Raw genomic sequence first — 17,858 nt, forward strand, 5'->3', positions numbered from 1 at the left:
CTCCTTAACAGCTGGGCTTTCCCCTCCTTCCCAATTGCGTCTGGGCGCCAAGCCCCCGAGCGCTCGTCACGCTGGACCCTGGCGCGGAGCCCTGGCATCACGACTCGGAGGCCGACACTCTCTCCTGGAGTCACCCAGGTCTGGTGTGTGCTGTGTGAGTGTGAGTGCGTGGTGTGTGCGCGCGTGCCCAGATTTTAGCCCCTGTCGGAGTTGAGAGTGCCTTCTGCCTTCTCCTGGGAGGAGGAGTCTGAGCTCAGCATCCCTGTTAGAGCCCATAGGGGCTGGGATGGCTACGGCGGGCTTTAGTTCCCCTTGCTAGGAATAAAGCCTTCCCTAGCAGTGCTCTCAGGAAGTGCTCCTCCTACCAGTTTGGACATCACCCCTTCAGGTCTGGGGAGGGGGAGAAGAGGTTCTCTTACTGTATCCTAGTTTACACTTGACCTTGCCCAGCACCCCTCCGAGGCTCCCACCTGCAGTTCCTGTTGAGAGTAGGAAGGGTACCCTGGCTGGCAGAGCCACACCCTCTGGCTATACCTCCCCCACTGTTCAGTCCAAGTAAGGGTTGCACTTTGGGGCTTTGCTGGGAGAGGGAGGGGGAGGGGGAGGGGAGGTGACGGGCTTCAAAGGAAGAAACAAGACAATGAGTCCTGGTTGTGACTGGCTTTGGAGGGCCCCTTCTTAGGTTGGGATTGCCAGTTTGCTGAGAGGAGGTTGAGGGACAGGAGGGGAGCCCCTGCCAGCTGACTGGCAGGATAGCCTTTGGTCTTTTCAGCAGGAAACTTTGTTTCCTGGTGCTGATAAGCTGGAGTTCTCCCACCCACCCCCCTTGGGAAACAGTATTCAAAGAATACCAGGTGCCTCTTTTGCCATCCAAGTGGCCATCTCCTCACTCTCCAGGGAAGAGGGCGGGAGATAGGACCATAGCTTCAGGACTAGGTGGGATAGAGGGACAGAGAGACAGACGGCTTGCATTTGGGAAAGCCAGGACTTCTGAATTTAACTGCGATTTCTTTAAGTACTTCACCAACCCACAGACCATTTGGCTTGTTCTTCAAAGGCAAAAGACTGGGAAGCAGAATTCCCAGGGGATCGCTAATTGAATCTGGCAGTGACAAACATTGTCTCTCTGTACCCTTAATTATTCAGGTGGTTTTTTGCTTCTAGCTGCTCCAGTGGGATTCCTAGTTAGTGTGTAGGGGGCTGGATTGGGAATTCAAGATGCTAGGTGGCTCCAAGGTCAGACTTCCAAGAGTCATCAGGTGGAGCAAGAGGAACTTCTTTATTACCAAGAAACTCGTATCAACAACCTGAGTATTTTGGCAGTGAGTGAGGTCACAGAGAAAGGGCAAAATTTCACTTCCTCCTGTGAGGCAGATCGTACCAATCTAAGGTTCAGCACTGGCAGGAGTGGTAGGCTGTGGGAAAGGGTTTGAAATCAGGGAGACTAGTGAGTAGATTGAGCTGGAGGAGGTCAGTTACTTTGCTGGATGTTGGACCCACCCTCTAGGCCAAGCTGTGGTGGGCAGACGGCTCTACAGTGCTGAGAGGGCAGCTGCAATGACTAACTTGGGTCTTTCTTCCCTTTCTCTCCCAGGACACACTCTTACCACACCAGGGAGCCTGTTTGTTGTGTTGAGCAAGCTGGGGGTGGAGACTAGAGTAGATGGGCAGATGGGCGGGGCCTAGCAGGTTTGGAGGGAACCTGGCTGTCCAAGGATTGCTGGCTGGCTTTTGTTTTTACTGCTGAGCCTGGAGCTCAGTTTAGACTTGGTGGTTGGTTACTCCTCAGGGCAGTGCGTGAGAGAGTGGGTGAGAGAGAGTGAGTGTTGTGAGCACTGTGTGTACAGTCAGCCACACAGCACCCTCTGCTCTCTCGCAGAGGCTCGTCTCGTTGACATTTCCCCAGGTACCCTGAGCGCTTATAGCAGCTGGTCATACCCCTGCTGTTGCTCAGAGTTGGGAGCAAACTTCATGACTGTGACCAGCTGGGTCAGAAGAAGAGACTGGGGGGAGGTGGCCGTGGGTGAGCTCAGGAAGAAGTATGGAGAGTCCCTGAACAGTGAGGCAGCCCGCATGTGGGGACAGGTGTCACCCTTGGCAGCACTGTATCACCAGGGTTATCAGTCATCAGTACCTGGCCCCACTTCCACAGATAAGAAGAGAGAAGAAGGAAGGGCAGGGGAGGACCCCCTCTAGGACTCCCTGGAAGGGATAGCATCCTGGATGCCTCATTACATCCAACAGGGGAGATGGAGCCACCTCAGTGTGTGGAGGAGCTGGAGGATGATGTGTTTCAGCCAGAGGATGAGCTGGGGACCCAGCCTGGGAGCTTGCCCTCTGCTGACCTGTTTGCCCAGAGCCAGCTGGACTGCCCCCTCAGCCGTCTGCAGCTCTTCCCTCTCACCCACTGCTGTGGCCCTGGGCTTCGACCCATCAGCCAGGAAGACAAGGCCACCCAGACCCTCAGTCCAGCCTCCCCGAGCCAGGGTGTCATGCTGCCTTGTGGGGTGACCGAGGAACCCCAGCGACTCTTTTATGGTGAGTGCTCTTAGCCTCAGGACTCCTCCCATAGAGACGTGGGGAAAAGAGGGGACTTTCCCTCCCCAAACCTGCCTGTTGCTATTTCCTTCCCCAAACTGAACAGCAGGGGCTATTGATTTCCTCAGCTCTCACCTGTTGCCTTTCTGCTTGTCATTGCTCCTTACCTGCGCTCCTTGAGCGCCAGGAAGGACAGAGCGCCCTGCCATCATTTCCTCTCTTTTGTCCCTTTCTGGAGGGATCTTTGGGTCCACGGTGTCTCCTTGGGTTGGAGAGGGTACCTGCGCCTCAGCTGTTACATCCTGTGGCCAGTAAAGTGGTGCAGCCGTATGTGTCCTTCCGTAAAGTGGCTGACATTGCTCTGGAGAAGGTTCGCGGATCTGCGACTCGCTGTCGACACGGAAGGGAAAAACCCAGCTGGTTCTGGGACAGAAGGTTCCTGAAGGCAGAAGGTGGCCCCCACTTGTCACTTGGGACTTTCTGTGCTTGGAAGGGGAACTGGAAAAAGAGGTTGAGACTGCCTAGGCTCAATGCCAGCAGAGGGGCTTTTTCCAAGGTTCAATAGGACAAGACCCCTTCATTTGTGGACTTAAATGGTTTGTTTTATGAGCTGTATGCCCTCCTCTGGCAAAAAGGCAGGGTTAGCCACACAGTCTGTTTTCTACTTTTAGCACAATAGCGCATGGGGAGAGGGGAAAGGTTCAGAGGCTATCTTGCTGAGTCTGATGGACAGACTGGGGAGATGCTGCCGTTATTCCCAGAGGGAGCCCACCCATAGGGAATTCTTGCACCACAGTTCTGGCGGGAAGAGGGGAAGGAGGGCGGAGGCAGGCGGGTGCCCCTAGTGGCAGCTCAGTTGCCAGCACTTGGTAAGTATGGAGCACTGATCGTGAGGTCTTGCTTCCAGAGAGGAACTTAGCTATTCTGTGGGTCTGAGTGTTCGCTCCCTAGTTTTTATACCACTGCCCAGAGCGTTAGGACCTGAGACCAACCTTCCTGCGCTGCACTAATAAGTGAAGACACATTTTGGTTTTCTCTTTCTCTGTCCCTTGCTTTGCTCAACCCAGGAACTCTGGAGAGCTGCCTCCAGTGCCTTTCCAGAGAAGAGCTTCAACCTGCTACTACATGAATAATAAATTATGGTCAAGCATAGCCTGGTAAATAAGGACAGAAAGTTGGCACGTTCACCCATACATATTACTTTTACCATGGCACTGCCGGCGAATGTAAAACCGAAGGGAGGGCTGGGACCATTCCCTTCTGTTCTCCCAGCACCAGCTTTTATATACTTGCTAGTGAGTCAGGTTGTCCAAATTTGGCAGACTGCCCTGATAAGGCCTCAACCCCAGGTCTCTGCCAGGAGTGTTCGGCACGGGGAGGAAGGGGCGGTTGTGGAGAATACTGAGATGTGGGCCCTCTGTCCTTGCAGGCAATGCTGGCTACCGGCTCCCTCTCCCTGCCAGTTTCCCTGCAGGCTTGCCCCTTGGTGAGCAGCCCCCTGAAGGACAGTGGCAACATCATCGAGCAGAGATCCAGATCGCCAGAAAGCTTCAGAGTATTGCCGACCAATTTCATCGGCTTCAAATGCAGCAAGTAGGCACGGGTCCTTGGGGTGGGGTGGGGGGTGAGGTTTGAGTCTGCTGGGTGGGTGGGTAGGGGGGTGGCTGGGGCCTGCCTCTGCAACCCTGTCTGGCTAGATCTCAAGAATATGGTCCCAGAGTTTTGGCCTTGACTCCTGTGATTCCTGAGGACTGGATGGGCCCTACTGGATGAGCATACCTGCCCTCATCTCTGCGCTCCAAGTTGGTTATCTGCCCACTTTCAGCTCAGGCTCCATAAGATGGTTTGTTGGGAGATGCCACTATCCCTCCTTCCTGGAAAATGGGATGACTTTTTGCAGCCTTGCTTGACACACTGTGTCTTCTTGAGGCCTGGGTTGAGAGATTGTCCCTTATGGACCTAAGGGGAAGATTTCCAGGGTGCTGCGGTGAAACTGGACAGTTGGGGGTGTCTGGCTGAGGTGCAATGGGAACCTAATAAGCAAGGCTGAGGGATGGGCTGAGTGGGGGAAAGTGGTGGAACCGGTTGTAACCTGACACTTTCCAGCTGGGGAGGCTGCTCCTCATTGTCTCTGTCTGGGAACTGGGGCCTGGGACTCTGGAGAGTGTACCTCGGGGAGTCTCTCCAGACCGGCGGCCGGGCGCTCGGCCGGGTGCTTGGCCGGCAGCCTGGCACCAGCACCGCCAGGGCGGGGCATCCCGTGTCAGTGGAGCATGTGGCAGAGTCCATCAACAAAGGCGGCGGCTGGCAGGCTCGTGCTGAAGGAGCCCTTGTGCCACGGGAAGTAGGCTGCCCTGCTCTGCAGCCCTGTCTGGGCGGCCCCCAGGCACTTAACCCTTCCTCTCTGGGCTGACTTTCTGGAGGGCTGCCAAGCAGGGAGAGGGCTGGGGCTGGTCGGTGCTAGTATACCCGTCGCCGAAGCAGAGGCACGCCACCTGGAAGTCAGCACGTTCCCTCCTTCTGGGATAGTGTCCCTGGCCCGTAGGATAAGTGTGTGTGTGTGTATCTGTCTGTCTGTCTGTCTGGAAATCAGGAAAATAAATAACATCTTGATTGGGCAAGGCCCTGAGGTTAGCTGGGTCACTTCAGGTGGCCTGAGGAGAGCTATTGATAGTTGGACTCAAAGACCAAACCATTGCTAGCACCAGGGAGAGGAGAAATTGACTTTGGGTCTCCTGAGAACAGGCCATCAAGAGTTAAATATGGCCAGTGCCTTCTGCCAAAGGGTTCTGAGGGAAATTTGGGTCTAGAACTGGTCCTGGTGGGCTCTCCTAGTCCCTCAGAGATCAGGAAGGTAGGGTGGCCCTGTGCTTAGATAATAAGGCAGCTTGGCCTCCTCTTCTGGCCCCAAACTCGTTTCTAGTCTGTCCTTTGATTTTTCTGTGGAAACTTGGCTTAGCGTTTCCCCTTCAGTCCATGTGTGGACTCACTCTGATTCTTGATTTCTTTCTCTTGGCCTCCTTCCTGCCCATTCACTCTAGCCTGGGTGTACGGCCTGTGGCTGAGTCCAGCTCACAGCTTCCAGTCCTGGTGCTGGAGCTGATGGATGACACAGTGGCTCTGGGTCTCCTAGACTCATCTCAAGTATTGTTTGGAAGGCAGCTTTTTTCATTTTCAACAGACCTGGTCTCTTTCAACAGGTGTTTCCCAGAAAATGCCCTCATCTGGGGAGCTCCTGTAGGCTTGGGAGCAGGCTGGGAGGATAGGGCTAGACCACAGCCTAGCGCCCTTTCTTCCTGCCTCAGTCCTGAACAGGAGGAGGCGGCCCTTATCTCAAGGTCTGACCCTGCTCTTTGCTGCTTGGCATCTTTTCCTCCAGCCCCGGGCTGCGTCTTTGAGGGCATGGTTCAGACCTAGACAGGATGCTGTCCTCTCAGCAGAGCCACCCCAGCCGGGTAGGAGGAAGGATAGAGCAGGAGAGCTAACTGTAAAAAAGTGTTCCCTGCTCAGCACCTCACCCTGTACTGGCTCCAGAGCTCTCTGTGCCCCTCATCCACCTGCCAGCTACCTCTGGTTTTCCCAAATTTTCCATTACAAAGAAACTCTGCGAAGTCCTCTTGCTTTTCACCCCCTCCTCCTCACTAACCCTGCTCACCGGGGTGAGGGGGGTAGGGTCGGGAGGGGGGGGCTCATCTTGGGGGAAGGGCTAGGATAATTGCACACATAGGATCTTTTAGCAGCTAGTTTTAAGGAGTTAGTCATCTTCTGAACTTCATTATTACATAACTACAGTCTAATATTTCATATCTAAAAAGTACTGTTGACACTCCTACATTCTTATCCTTTATCTTCTTTCCCTATTGCCTTCCCTCATCTTTACAGGCAGGGAGACTGAGGCCCTGGAAGGTTTAGGATTAAGTCTTTAGGCTTTGAGGATAAAGTCAGAATGCCCGGGTTTGAATACCAGTTTTGCCACCTGCTAGCCATTGCGAAGTCACTTGACCTTGCCAAGCCTCTTTCCTCTTCTGTAAATTTGAGCTAATACCACGGAATTTTACTTGAAAGGTTAAGTGAGTTAATACCTGTGAAAACTCCAGGCACATCAGTAGGTATTCTCTAATGCTTGTTTACTTCTGTCTCTCTGTAACCCTGATCAGCCCTCAACATTTCCCACCCCACCCATCACGCTGCTCCCTGAGCTCCGCTCTGCCTGTCTTGTGCAGAGAAATCGGTGTCCCAACTGTTCAGCTTCGAGCTTTGGCCTTGAACATTCTCCTCTGAGAGTGATGGTCATTCCCCGTCATTGTAGGCTGAGCTTAGAGAGCCACGAAAGACAGCCCAAGAGGTAAGAAGAAGTTGAAGGGGCCTGGCCATCTTCTTTCTCTTTGGATCTGGGATGGTATCACAGAGCCAGACAGTGGCCATTAGTCCCTGAGTCCTGAAGGCAGTGTGAGCTCTGATTTTTGTCCCTGGTTTGAACCTCAGTTATTCTTTTTCTGTATCAGGGGAGATCTTCTCCCTAGGAGATGTGGAGCCAAGGGCGGGGGTATGATGATGGGGAGTGCATTATAGCACTCTGGCAATATGGCAAATTGAGTGCATCAACATGACCCCGGATTGAAGAGGTTGCAGATTCTCCCGGGTCAGTGTATGCTGGCCATATTTCCCAGAGAGCGTGCAGGTCTAGCCTGGTCACTCAAGTGATCAGCTCCGCTGGCTCCTCTGGACCAACCAGCAGGGAATTGGAGGCAGGTCAGTGTCAGCGAGGGTCTTCAAAGCTACAAGAGATTTGGAGGCAGAGTGAATGGAGGTAAAAGCCTTTCCAAACCTGGTCACCCACTCTACCTTCCTCTTTGCTCTTCTGTCATCTGACGGGCTGCAGACTGTTGACGGTGGCCTACCCTGACTCTGGCTCTGTGAGCGTGCCCCACTACTTCCATGTCCGTACAGCTCCTGCAGGGAAGAGGAGGTGCGGGTTTGCTTCCTCACTGAGCTCATGGCCGCTCTGTCACGGTGTCCTCCTGCGTGGGCCTACGAATGGACAGCGGTAGCTAGTGTCCCCTCCCCTTGAGAAAGTCTCCTGTCCCAGTGGCGCCATCTTTAAATTTGTGGTGGTATTTTGGGGCAAAGTTAAGAAGCCAAGAATCCTCCAAAAAAGTAGCTACTGTAGACTGTTGAGTAAAGCTAAAGGAGGGTTGGAATTTTTCGTGTTGGAAATGACTTTTTCACTTGGACAAGGAGTAGCTCCATTCAGAACAGTCAGATTTGGAAATTCCCTGACTAGTAATTAGACTTTCTGAAAAATGAAATCTGAGAAACAATTCAGCCACTCAGTTGAAATCATCTTTAATTGCAATATCACAGAAAGGACCCTGGACTTAAGAGGCAGGTCCTGGTTGTAAGATATATCACTAGTAAGGAATGGACAGTTTAACACTTTTGGAAATGTGTTGAAAGATGATTTTAGGATTTCACTTGGACCTGCCCTTATAGTTCTTGGGGAGCCCTTTGGGCAGTTGTGCCCAGGGTGGTGTTTGCACGGTGTATTAACTAGCAGCTTCTCTGCCAGCAGCCTGGATCCTTTGTTCAGGGAACCCCTGACTGCTTCCTGACCCTTTGGGATGCTCTCCTTGTTAGCGAGTGGTTTTCTGGAACTTAGACTGTGGCTAGTGAGGTTGTTCAGACTTTAGATGGGACAGCCCTGGGCAGGAAACCCAGAGATTTGCCCTAAAGTGAGAAGGGCCCCAACAGAGCCAGCCTCTGCCCCAGGAGTGGGAGGTCCACCCAGGACAGTGCCTGGGAAGAGTGAGGCTGAGGGAGGGGCTGTGGAAAGCTGCCGTGCGTGAGAGCCAGGGCAAGGGCTTGGGGGCCCTGTGTTTGCTCTGTGGCTGGCTCTGTTTATATCGCTCGCTATATTTAGCTTATGAGTCATCAGCGTGGCTGACTAGAGGCCGAGTTCCCCACACAACTCTGCACCTGACTACTCTCTTTTCTAGGAGAAGGGCCTTGTAGTTACGGACAGTTCATCCCCTCCCCACCAAGGCTCGCCATGGAGATGGGAGTTGGCTTTTGTTGTGTGTGTGTTTTTCTTGGAGGAGGGGGGTGATGAGGGAAGGGGTGGCGGGAGGCACTAAAAAAGAAAAAGAAAAATGTCTAGTTTGCCTTTTGATCCACGTCTGGCTACCAAGAGGGCATGTTCCATGACCAGAAGGAGAACAGTCACTGATACGGTGGGGAGGAGGGCCCGGACAAGAACAACCAGTTGCAAAGGCCCCAAGTCAGAACCTTGGGGTTCCTTCTCCACAGCCTTGTAGACCCACAACAAGCCTGCCCCCTCCTTGATCCCCTCTCTCCCTTGCCTTTGACCAGAGCACACACACCACTGTTCCTTTTGAGCTCTGGAGAGGTTGCCTGATAGTTGGATGGAGCTGTTCTCAGACTGAGGGAAACTGAAGCACAGAGCCCTCCCGGAGGGGAGTGAGGTAGGGGCCTCAGCAGTTCGCCCTGGGGACCTGGGCGGCACCCAGCCCGCCCCTCACCCCTAGCCCCCAGTGGCTGAAGGTAGTGTCCTCCAGTTGCATTAGAGGGAGCCCTCCTGTCTTTGCCTGAGAACCTGCTGGCCCCAGGCTGCCCTTTTGCCATGGTGGTGGCCTGTGGCTTCAGCGTCCTGTTAGCACTGCTGGTTGAGCTGAGGAAGCTCTTGGCAGAGAGAATTATTTTTTTTTAAATATTTCAAAATTGATTTTCAGAGAGAGAGGAAGGAGGAGGGAAAAAGAGAGAGAGAAAAAGCATGCGAGAGCGAAACGAATTCACTACCTCCTTCACACCCCCTACCAGGCATCAAGCCTGCAACCCAGGCAAGTGCTCTGACTGGGAATCAAACTGGCAACCTTTCTGTGCACGGGACGATGCCCAACAACTGAGCAACACCGGCCATGGCGGCAGGAGAATTGTTACCTTTCCCATTTTGCCGTTCCACGGCTCTTTCCTTGAGTACCTGGGTCAGAAGCATTTTGGGAGAGTGGACCCACTGGGGGTTCAGAATCCCTGGCTCCGCATGGCAGCCTGGAATTCTGCGCCCAGCTGTCCCTGGCCGCCACGGCCTGTCTCGGAGTGAGAAGTCACGGCTTTCCCCAGGACTTGATCAGCCTGTTCGGAAGATAATGCTCCCAGACGGGCACGCTGAGCAGAGCGTGTTGAGGGAAGAGCCCAGCAAAGTGAAGTGGCCCAGGTTCCCCTTGTGCCCCCCAGGAGGGGTGAGCTTGCTCGGTGCAGCCACCAGGCCCGCTGCTTTACACAGCCTTTTCTCTCGGTCACCACGGCCACCTTATGCATCTAGACCCCATTATGCCCGTCCTGTAGGAAAGTGAGACCCAGAGACACGAGACAGTGTGCCCAGGTTCCACCGTAAGTGTCTGGGCTGGAAGCCTTGGGTTTTCCCGAGCCCACCCCTGCTCCGCGGCAGCACACGCTAGAAAGCGAGAGCGCGATGGTGTGCCGCTCTCTGCCTCGACCCTGCTCTGCCTCCTCTCACCGTAGTCTGGGTTCTTGCTTTTCTCCACTTCAGGTTGTAAAATAATTGACAGGATTTGCATTGCTCATCTTTGTATCCTTCGTAAACCTTAGCTGAGTTGGGTGCTTGATAAAAGCTTGCTGGGTTGAATAAAAGTATCTTCCCTACTGCTTGCAAGTGGAATTTTCCTGAAGCCTCCCTCATCTCCATTCCTGGTTCTCAGCGGCAAGCCTCTTTCCTACGGCCTGGCCGGGGTAGGTTTAGATGGAGAAAGGGAAAAGGTAGGCGAATGCCACGTTATAGAGAGTGTCTCCCCAGAAAGTAGAGTATGTAGAGTTCTGCATTTTAAAGAAACGGAGCATGGTTTCAGAACATGATCTGAAGTTAAAATTTCAGACCAGTTTTACCTTTATTTCTGTTTGATCTTCAGTTAGCTCTGCCTCTGAAAGGTTTATTTTTTCTGGTCCACAGCATCCTTACTAAATAGTTAATGATCTGGAAACAATGTCTTTAAACATACTAGGGGAGCAGTCCAGTTGTGATTCGCTTTGAAGGTTAATACTATTTCCATCATGTGAATAAACACACTGAAATATTTTAGTGCGAGGACCTAACTCTGGAGTCAGAAGTCAGGGGTTTGAACAACCCACTATCTTAACTAATTTGCTTGGGGTAACTTTTCTAAGCCTTTGCTTCCCTGTCTGTGATAACATCTGCCCTTCCCACATCCCAGATCTTTGTGAGGAGCAAACGGGAAGATCGAGTGCTCTGTTCTAAGTATGAGACGTAGTAATTGCTGTCTGGTTGGTAGATGCGCAGTGTTCTTTTAAAGCAGGGCCACGGCGTAGCCTTGCTCTTTCCTCTAGTCCTGTCTAGTCCTGTGGAGGTGAGTTAGCTCTTGCTGGAGCATCTGGAACACTGGTGACAGCCCCCTGCCCCCTCCCACGGGTGTGAATTGGATCCGAAGGGGAGAGGCAGAGGGAGATTTTTATCTGGGGAGGGCAGGGAACACTCTTTGTGCTTAGGGCAGAGGCCATGTGGGATGAAACAGAGTTTGATTTGTGTAATCCAACCATGTCAGACACCACAGCTAGCTCTTAAAAAAAAAAAAAAAAAAGCCTTTTACTGGCTGGGCCTTTCCCCAGGCAAGAGGCTGATACTATCACATCTAGTACATCTTTAGACCTGGCCAGACATCAGTTGTTCCCGGCCTCAGACAAGTGGGTTATCTTGCAAGGCTGACTTTTCTGTAGTCAGTCCAGTGTATACTTGTTGAACACCTACTGTGGGTCCCTGCATGTTCCCCGTTATACAGGATAAATGCCCATTTAGCCACAGGGCCTGGCACACAAGTCCTCACTAACTGGCACACTTGTCAAAAAAACTGCCTTCATCCCCGGACCATAGCAAGAAAGTGGGACTGAGTTAAAGACAAACCTTAGGCCTCTAATGCCTGGTTGTACTCTCTCACCTGAAGACAGTATTATTACCCACCATGTTTGAACCCCTTCCCTTGGGCACTCACCTCTATTCTTTCCCTCCATGCCTTGGTCCCACCCTCTAGACTGAATTTGAATACTTCCAGTGTAAGCTTAAATTGCCACCAGCTTCCCATGCCTTGTAGCCCAACCCCTTAGCCCTGAGGGCACCTGCCTAAGCATTCTGGGAACTCCATTCTTTGCAAGTTCCCATACTTTTGTTGTTGTTGTTGTTAATCCTCACCTGAGGATATTTTTCCATTGATTTTTGGAGAGAGTGGAGGGGGAGAGACCGAGAGAGAAACATCGATGTGAGAGAGACATTGATTGGTTGCCTCCTGCACAGGGATTAAGCCTGCAACCGAGGTACCGTGCCCTTCACTGGAACCGAACCCGGGACTCTTCAGTCCATGGGCCAATGCTCTATCCTCTGAGCCAAATGGACTAGGGCAAGCTCCCATATTTTGAGAGGTGCTCAGGCCGAGTCTGGGAGAGCTGGGCCTTGCTCTGGGGTTTGCACTCATTAATCTGAGTTTATGTGCCTGCTGCTGTGCCAAGACGCCGAGAGCCCGAGGCCAAGCACACTCTTTCCTGGTTCCCTCTTCCTTCTCCCCTTCTCCTCCACACCCTCTCCTGGAGGGATCCAGGTTCTCTGGCGTTCTGGTGTCTTTGTGTACTTCATCCTGTTGGGCAAAATGTTCATTTCCTTCCTCCTCACTGTTTCTCTCACTGGCCTCCCTTCAAGTCCTTTTTCTTTCCTTTCTCGTCAGGCCCTTTTGTTTAATTTTTAAAAAAATATTTATTGTTGCTCCTCAAAATCAGAGCATTCTTTGATTCTCTTGGTGTGAGGCAGCTTGGTTTCCTTTCAGAAAAGGGCCTTGTGAGGCTGCAACTGTGGCAGGAGAAAGCTAAGTGGCGTATGTGTGGCATCTGCTTATGCCCAGAGAAAGGGCTGCCGGGGCATAAGCAGGTTCCCAGGCTGCCCTTGCTGGCCTCACGGCTGCCGCCGCCACTGACTTAACTCCGTACGGGGCAGCCTGTTCTCCAGGCCCACCCAGACCCTCCACCAGGCTAACTGGATTCAGTTGTTGGAGCTCTGAGTTGTAATCTTGAAGATAATTGTGGATGACAAACTCCGAATCACCAAACCTGAGGGCTGGGAAGCACCTCAGTGGTTTCCAAATGCCTGTCTGTGGCCTGGCTGCTGTAGAACCACCTGGGCAGGATTTACCCCTGAGTTGGCCAAGGCATCGCTCTGGTGGGAAGAGGTTGAAAGAGCATGAAGAAAACACCAGGTCACGAAGTGTTTTCTTCTAGGCTGTAGAATCATGGGGGATTTTATTTTCTCCTGTTTTTTTTTTTTTCCTTGTGTTTTCCAATTTTCTACAGTTAACATGCAATTACGTTTATGACTAAAATATACAATAAATGTAACTTCTGATTTTTAAACTATCACTCAGGGAGCTTGTTTAGTATACAAATTCCTGGGCCCCTTCCCTGGAGATTCTGACCCAGTCGGTCTGGGTGAGGCCCGGGGATTCTGTATTTACAGTAGCACCTCAGTGGATTCTGTGATGCAGTCAGGCTTGGGAGCCTGCATTTCACTTGTAAGGAGAGTGAGGACTCACAGACAGGCTGGTGGGAGACCCCAGCTACAGCCAGGTCCTCTGATTCCTGGACCAAAGCCTTCCTTGCCAATTCATGAGCCCTGAGATCTGTCACAGGCCGAGGCACAGAACCTTGATCCTTCCTGAGGGTGGGCCTGCATGCCCACCTGTCCTGGGCCGGCCTGTGTTTCCCAGAAGACCCCAGCCTTCCCATCTGACAGCACTCTCTGGCCCACAGCTGTTTCTGGGCCCTCCAATACCCCCGGTGATGGGAGTGAGGCTGCTTGCCTTGCCTTATTCCCAGAGACAAGGCAGCAGGTAGCCTCTACTAGAGGCATTGAGGGAGAAACTGAGGCCTACAGAAATGGTATCGGGCCAGGTCCCAAATCCTGGAATAGTGATCTCCCATCCCTGGCTGAATTGCTGTTTGGAGACGACTCAGAGAAGGGAGAATAAAGGGTCAGATTTGGTATAAAGAAAGGTAGATGCAGTGGTACTCGGAACATAGTGACAGTGGGTGAGGACACAGCTCTAGGGTCAAATAGTCTGGACTCAGTCCAATCCCTGACACTGACCAGCTATGTGGCCAAGTTACCCAACTCTTTCAATGATCTCATCTGTGAAATGGGGATGATAGTACACACCTATCTTATTGCGTTGTTGAGAGGACCAAAGGAGTTTAATGTATGTGTAACTTGTCTCAGAGTCACCCGGGGATCTTCTTATAGGTTCATGCTCTGATTTAGTAGCTGTCCATTTCTAATAAGCTCCCAGATGATGCTGAAGCCGCTGGTCCATGGACCACACCCTGAGAGGAAGACGTAAAACACTCAAAACAGAGCCTCGCCCACTCAGTGTCACTATTATTGTTATTATCACGGCTGTTATTGTTACTTGGCGTTTTTCAAACAGGCACCTGAGGAGACTGGGGATTCCAGCAGACTGGCCTCTCCAGGGACCGGGCTTTTCCTGGAATCTCCTCCTGCTCCAGCACATGACCTTTGCACCTGTCCTGGGCAGCAGCTGGGGGTGGGGGTGGGGGTGCTCTGCCCAGCTGCTGCAGGCCTGCGTCTTCAGGTTTGCAGCTGAGTCCATTTTCACGCTGTTTTACTATAACCAGATTTTGTTAAGCCGGGTGTGTTTCCTCTTTTTACTCATCCTTGTTTACAAAACGCGAGGAAGCTATCAGTCTCCCCAGCCGCTGCCAGGCCTCCTCAGCGGCACGGCCGGTTTTCCTGCCCCTCCCTGCAGTAGTTATGCCTCCACTTTGTTTTCCAGTCCTCCTTCTGCAGGGGAAAGAGTACTCTGGCCACAGGCATGGGGCATTCTGTTCTCCTGGGTTGGCAGGGCTCTGAGGTCAGCCTGAGCTGACACCTCACCTCTCTTCTGTTAGTGGCCTAAGGCAGCGTGAAAGGGAACCCAGCAGCCTGCGGGCTTGTCCCGGGCCAGATGTACCTGCGAAGCTCTGGGAGTGCAGGAGGCCTGGACTCACTTTCCAGTTCTGCTGCTGACTTACCCTATCCTCTTCCTATCTGACTAGTAGTCTCCTGGTGGCGGCCAGGGCTGTGTGGTTAAAGACAGCCCAAGAGCCCTAGCTGGTTTGGCTCAGTGGATAGAGCGTCGGCTTGTGGACTGAAGGGTCCAGGGTTCGATTCCGGTCAAGGGCATATGCCTGGGTTGCTAGCTCAGTCCCCAGGGGGGGCATTCAGGAGGCAGCCAATCAATGATTCTCTCTCATTGGTGTTTCTATCTCTCTTTCCCTCTGAAATAAATAAAAATATATTTTTTAAAAACCCAAGAGAGGGCTCCAGCTCCCCTGGCCCTTGCTGCCTGGGCCCCTGCAGCAATACAAGTCCAGCCTGTGCTGGCTTCTTTCTGCACACTAGGTTTTTATTCCCCTGTCCACTGAGAACCCTGTGGAGAGGGCCCCAGCCCAGTCCTGCCCTGGCAGACAAAGAGAGAACAAAGACCGCCTCTTCCAGCACCCCTCAGGCCCCTCCTGGCCTCTCCTGGCCCCAGGGAAATATACCTGTGTGGGTGGGGCACCAGCCCCCATCCCGTGAGCCACTGACCCCTGACCTTTGCCCCCAGCTTCCCTGCCTGACAGTAGGACCTGGGATGACCTCCAGAGTAGTGTGCATTCTTTGTTTTTGTTTTGTTTTCAAGTATGTTCTTGCTTAACGTTTAATTGGCTCCAGTCAGTAGGAAAGCGCTCCAAGAGGGGTTATTTATGGCTTACTGTCAAGAGCAGCTATAAAAAGGGCAGGCAGTGCTGAGCTGGAGATGCTGGGAAGGGAGAGAGGGCAGGCGCTCAAGTGTGTGTGTGTGTGTGTCTGTCTGTGTGCGTGTTTGCACTGGATGAAATCAGATTTTTGCTGCCTCAGCAGTGTGGTTTAAATTGAAGATTAACCCTTTGACCTTCACAGTGTCAAATCACTTGCAGATGGAGGCTCCCCCCTTTTCCCCCTTGTTCTCTGTGTTACTTTGGAGTGGGGGGAGGAAGGGGGGCACTTCTCTTTCTTTCTGAAGAAAGTTTGTTGTTCATGCAGCTGAGGTTTGAGGGGCTCAGGAGCCAATCTGATTAAAAGCAGCACTTGGCTAAACTCTGGAAAATCCTGCAAGCAGGGGAAAAAGTTTAATCCTCTTGTGCACAGTGCAGAATGAGCCTGGTCTTTTCTTTTTAATGTTAAAAACTGCAATTGTTTTTGGAGGACTCAGCTATCTCCCCCTCATCACCGCTTCTCTTGCCTCCCCCCCCTACCCCCCCCCCGCCTTTGCTGTACTGATAGGATTAAAGTGCCGCCCCAGACATGTTGATCTAAACTTTTATTGGAAATGATAAGAAGTCATCTAAGGCTGCGCTGAGGAGTCACGTTGATTTTCCCCCCCCATTTCAGCACCAGCAGAACCGAAATCGCATGTGGTGGCAGTTCCTCCTCTTCCTGCATAACCTCGCCTTGAATGGAGATGAGAACAGGAACGGGGCGGGGCCCAGGTGAGGCTGGGCTGCCCTCTTCGAATGGGGCACCACAGGAAGGACTTCCGCGAGGACTGACACTGTCATGTGAAGTTGTTTTTTGTTGTTCTTACCTTAAAATTTTATCTCTGTGTGTAAATAAGACATGCCCAAGTGGGACCTTTTCCCCTGTTCAGGACCTTGACCGGGAATGGGGGCCTTTGTCAAACACTGTTGAAGTGGAGGCTGATGAGTCTCTGATGGTGGGTCCTCCCAAGGGCTCTGACAAGCAGATTCTTCAGCCCGCGGTTGTTGAAGATGGCCAGGTGGTGATGTTCTCTGGCCAGAGGACTGTATTTTAGCCACAGGAACTCAGTTAAACCATAGGAAGCTGGATTACACTCCTGCTCCCACCACACCTGTCAGCCTTCCGCCATGGACGGAGCCGAGATCCGCACGGTCACACTGCTTCAATGCACCAGGGCCTTGGTCGGGGGCTTTCCAGCTGAGCATGGCCACTTCGCTAGGCCACTCAGCCTCTACCTGGGTTCTCCTTCGGCCCAGCCGGTGCCCGCTCCAAGGGCTCAGGGATTCTTGCCCAGCCCCTGTCATCTCCAGCAGACCTCAGGGAGGGTTGGGTTTCTCCAAGGACCCCGCAAACATGCCTCAAAATGAACCAAACTTCTGTGTCGGCCTCAAATCTGACTTGGTCCCACTTGGAGGCCCCAGGATTGATCCTGAGGTACAGAACCACTGCCACCTCTGGCTTCCTAGAACTGGCTGCCTGTCAGCTGTGGATGAGCCAAATAGCCAATCAACGTGCTGTCATCAGCAGCTTGTGCCTTTGTGGGCTCTTCTTTCCAAAGAACCAGCAACAGACTGCATTCCGCCCCCGATCAGCACTGTAGGGCATGAAGGGGCAGCACTGCAGTGGGACTGGGAAAGTGGCCATCCCTCCTGCAAGAGTCAGCCCGAGAGGAACCCAGACCACTTGGTTTCCTTGGAAACAACATACCTCCTCCTCCTTATTCCCATTCCTTATTCACACCTACTATGAAAGGTAGAAGGAAGAAGCCAGCACAGTGACTTTGTCAGCTGACCTGTGTCTTTTTGAGCAATAGACAACGATGAGAGTGCAGAACCGTCAGAGCTGGGTGCACGTCTCCTGTCTTCCTTCAGCTCCCAGCTAGGCCCGCAGGGCATGCTCTGGCACTCAGCGGGATCGCAGCTGCCTCTGAACTTCCCTTCTCTCCCTGCTGTGGCGCGAATGGCGAGAATTTAAAGCAGCCAGTCTGCCAGCTCTGACCAGGCAGAGAATTTGATGAACAGAACCTGTTAACAGATACCTAGAAATGAAATGGTAATTTTTGCATAGGTAGGAAAAGATAACATTGGTGCTAAACAGAGAAGCAAGGCCCAAAGAAAAGACTGCTTTCCTGGGCAGCGAAGACCCCGGGGCTACCCAAGGAAATCGGAGCAGTCGCGAGGAGGCTCTCACATCTGAACCAGCCACGGCTCCTCCAGTTCTGCCAAGAGGAGGTGTCAGTACTGTTGAAGGAAGCCTTGATCCCTGTATGTACAGTTGGGAAGGTTGTTCCCTGCACCAGGGCACCGGCAGGGGAAGGTAATAGCGACTAAGGTCGAGCTCCTGCTCTGCTCGCCGAGTTGTCTGCCCCAGCGCAGGGCTCAGCCTCCCCAGGAGAACAGGTGCCTTTGTATGAGGTGCCCTGTGGGCTCAGAGTGACCTGAGGAGACGGACCTCACAC

At 52.7% G+C, this 17,858-nt stretch overlaps 1 protein-coding gene across 3 annotated transcripts; it reads left to right on the forward strand.

Moving 5' to 3' along the window:
- Positions 1-2,249: 2,249 nt before the first annotated feature.
- BMF (Bcl2 modifying factor) lies at positions 2,250-16,135 on the forward strand (the record flags this gene model as incomplete). Of its 3 annotated transcripts, none has more annotated exons than XM_081086688.1 (3): positions 2,250-2,538; positions 3,968-4,131; positions 16,034-16,135. In XM_081086688.1, 3 exons carry the CDS (start codon positions 2,250-2,252, stop codon positions 16,133-16,135), a joined length of 555 nt encoding a protein of 184 aa, XP_080942814.1. The 3 variants fall into 3 exon arrangements, with proteins under 3 accessions (XP_080942814.1, XP_080942815.1, XP_080942816.1); XM_081086689.1 differs by having other exon boundaries at positions 3,968-4,068; XM_081086690.1 differs by lacking the exon at positions 3,968-4,131 and having other exon boundaries at positions 16,034-16,086.
- Between the last annotated feature and the right edge of the window lie 1,723 nt (positions 16,136-17,858).

The sequence above is a fragment of the Myotis nattereri genome (genome assembly GCF_964212035.1).
Source record: "Myotis nattereri genome assembly, chromosome: 1".
Taxonomy (NCBI): domain Eukaryota; kingdom Metazoa; phylum Chordata; class Mammalia; order Chiroptera; family Vespertilionidae; genus Myotis; species Myotis nattereri.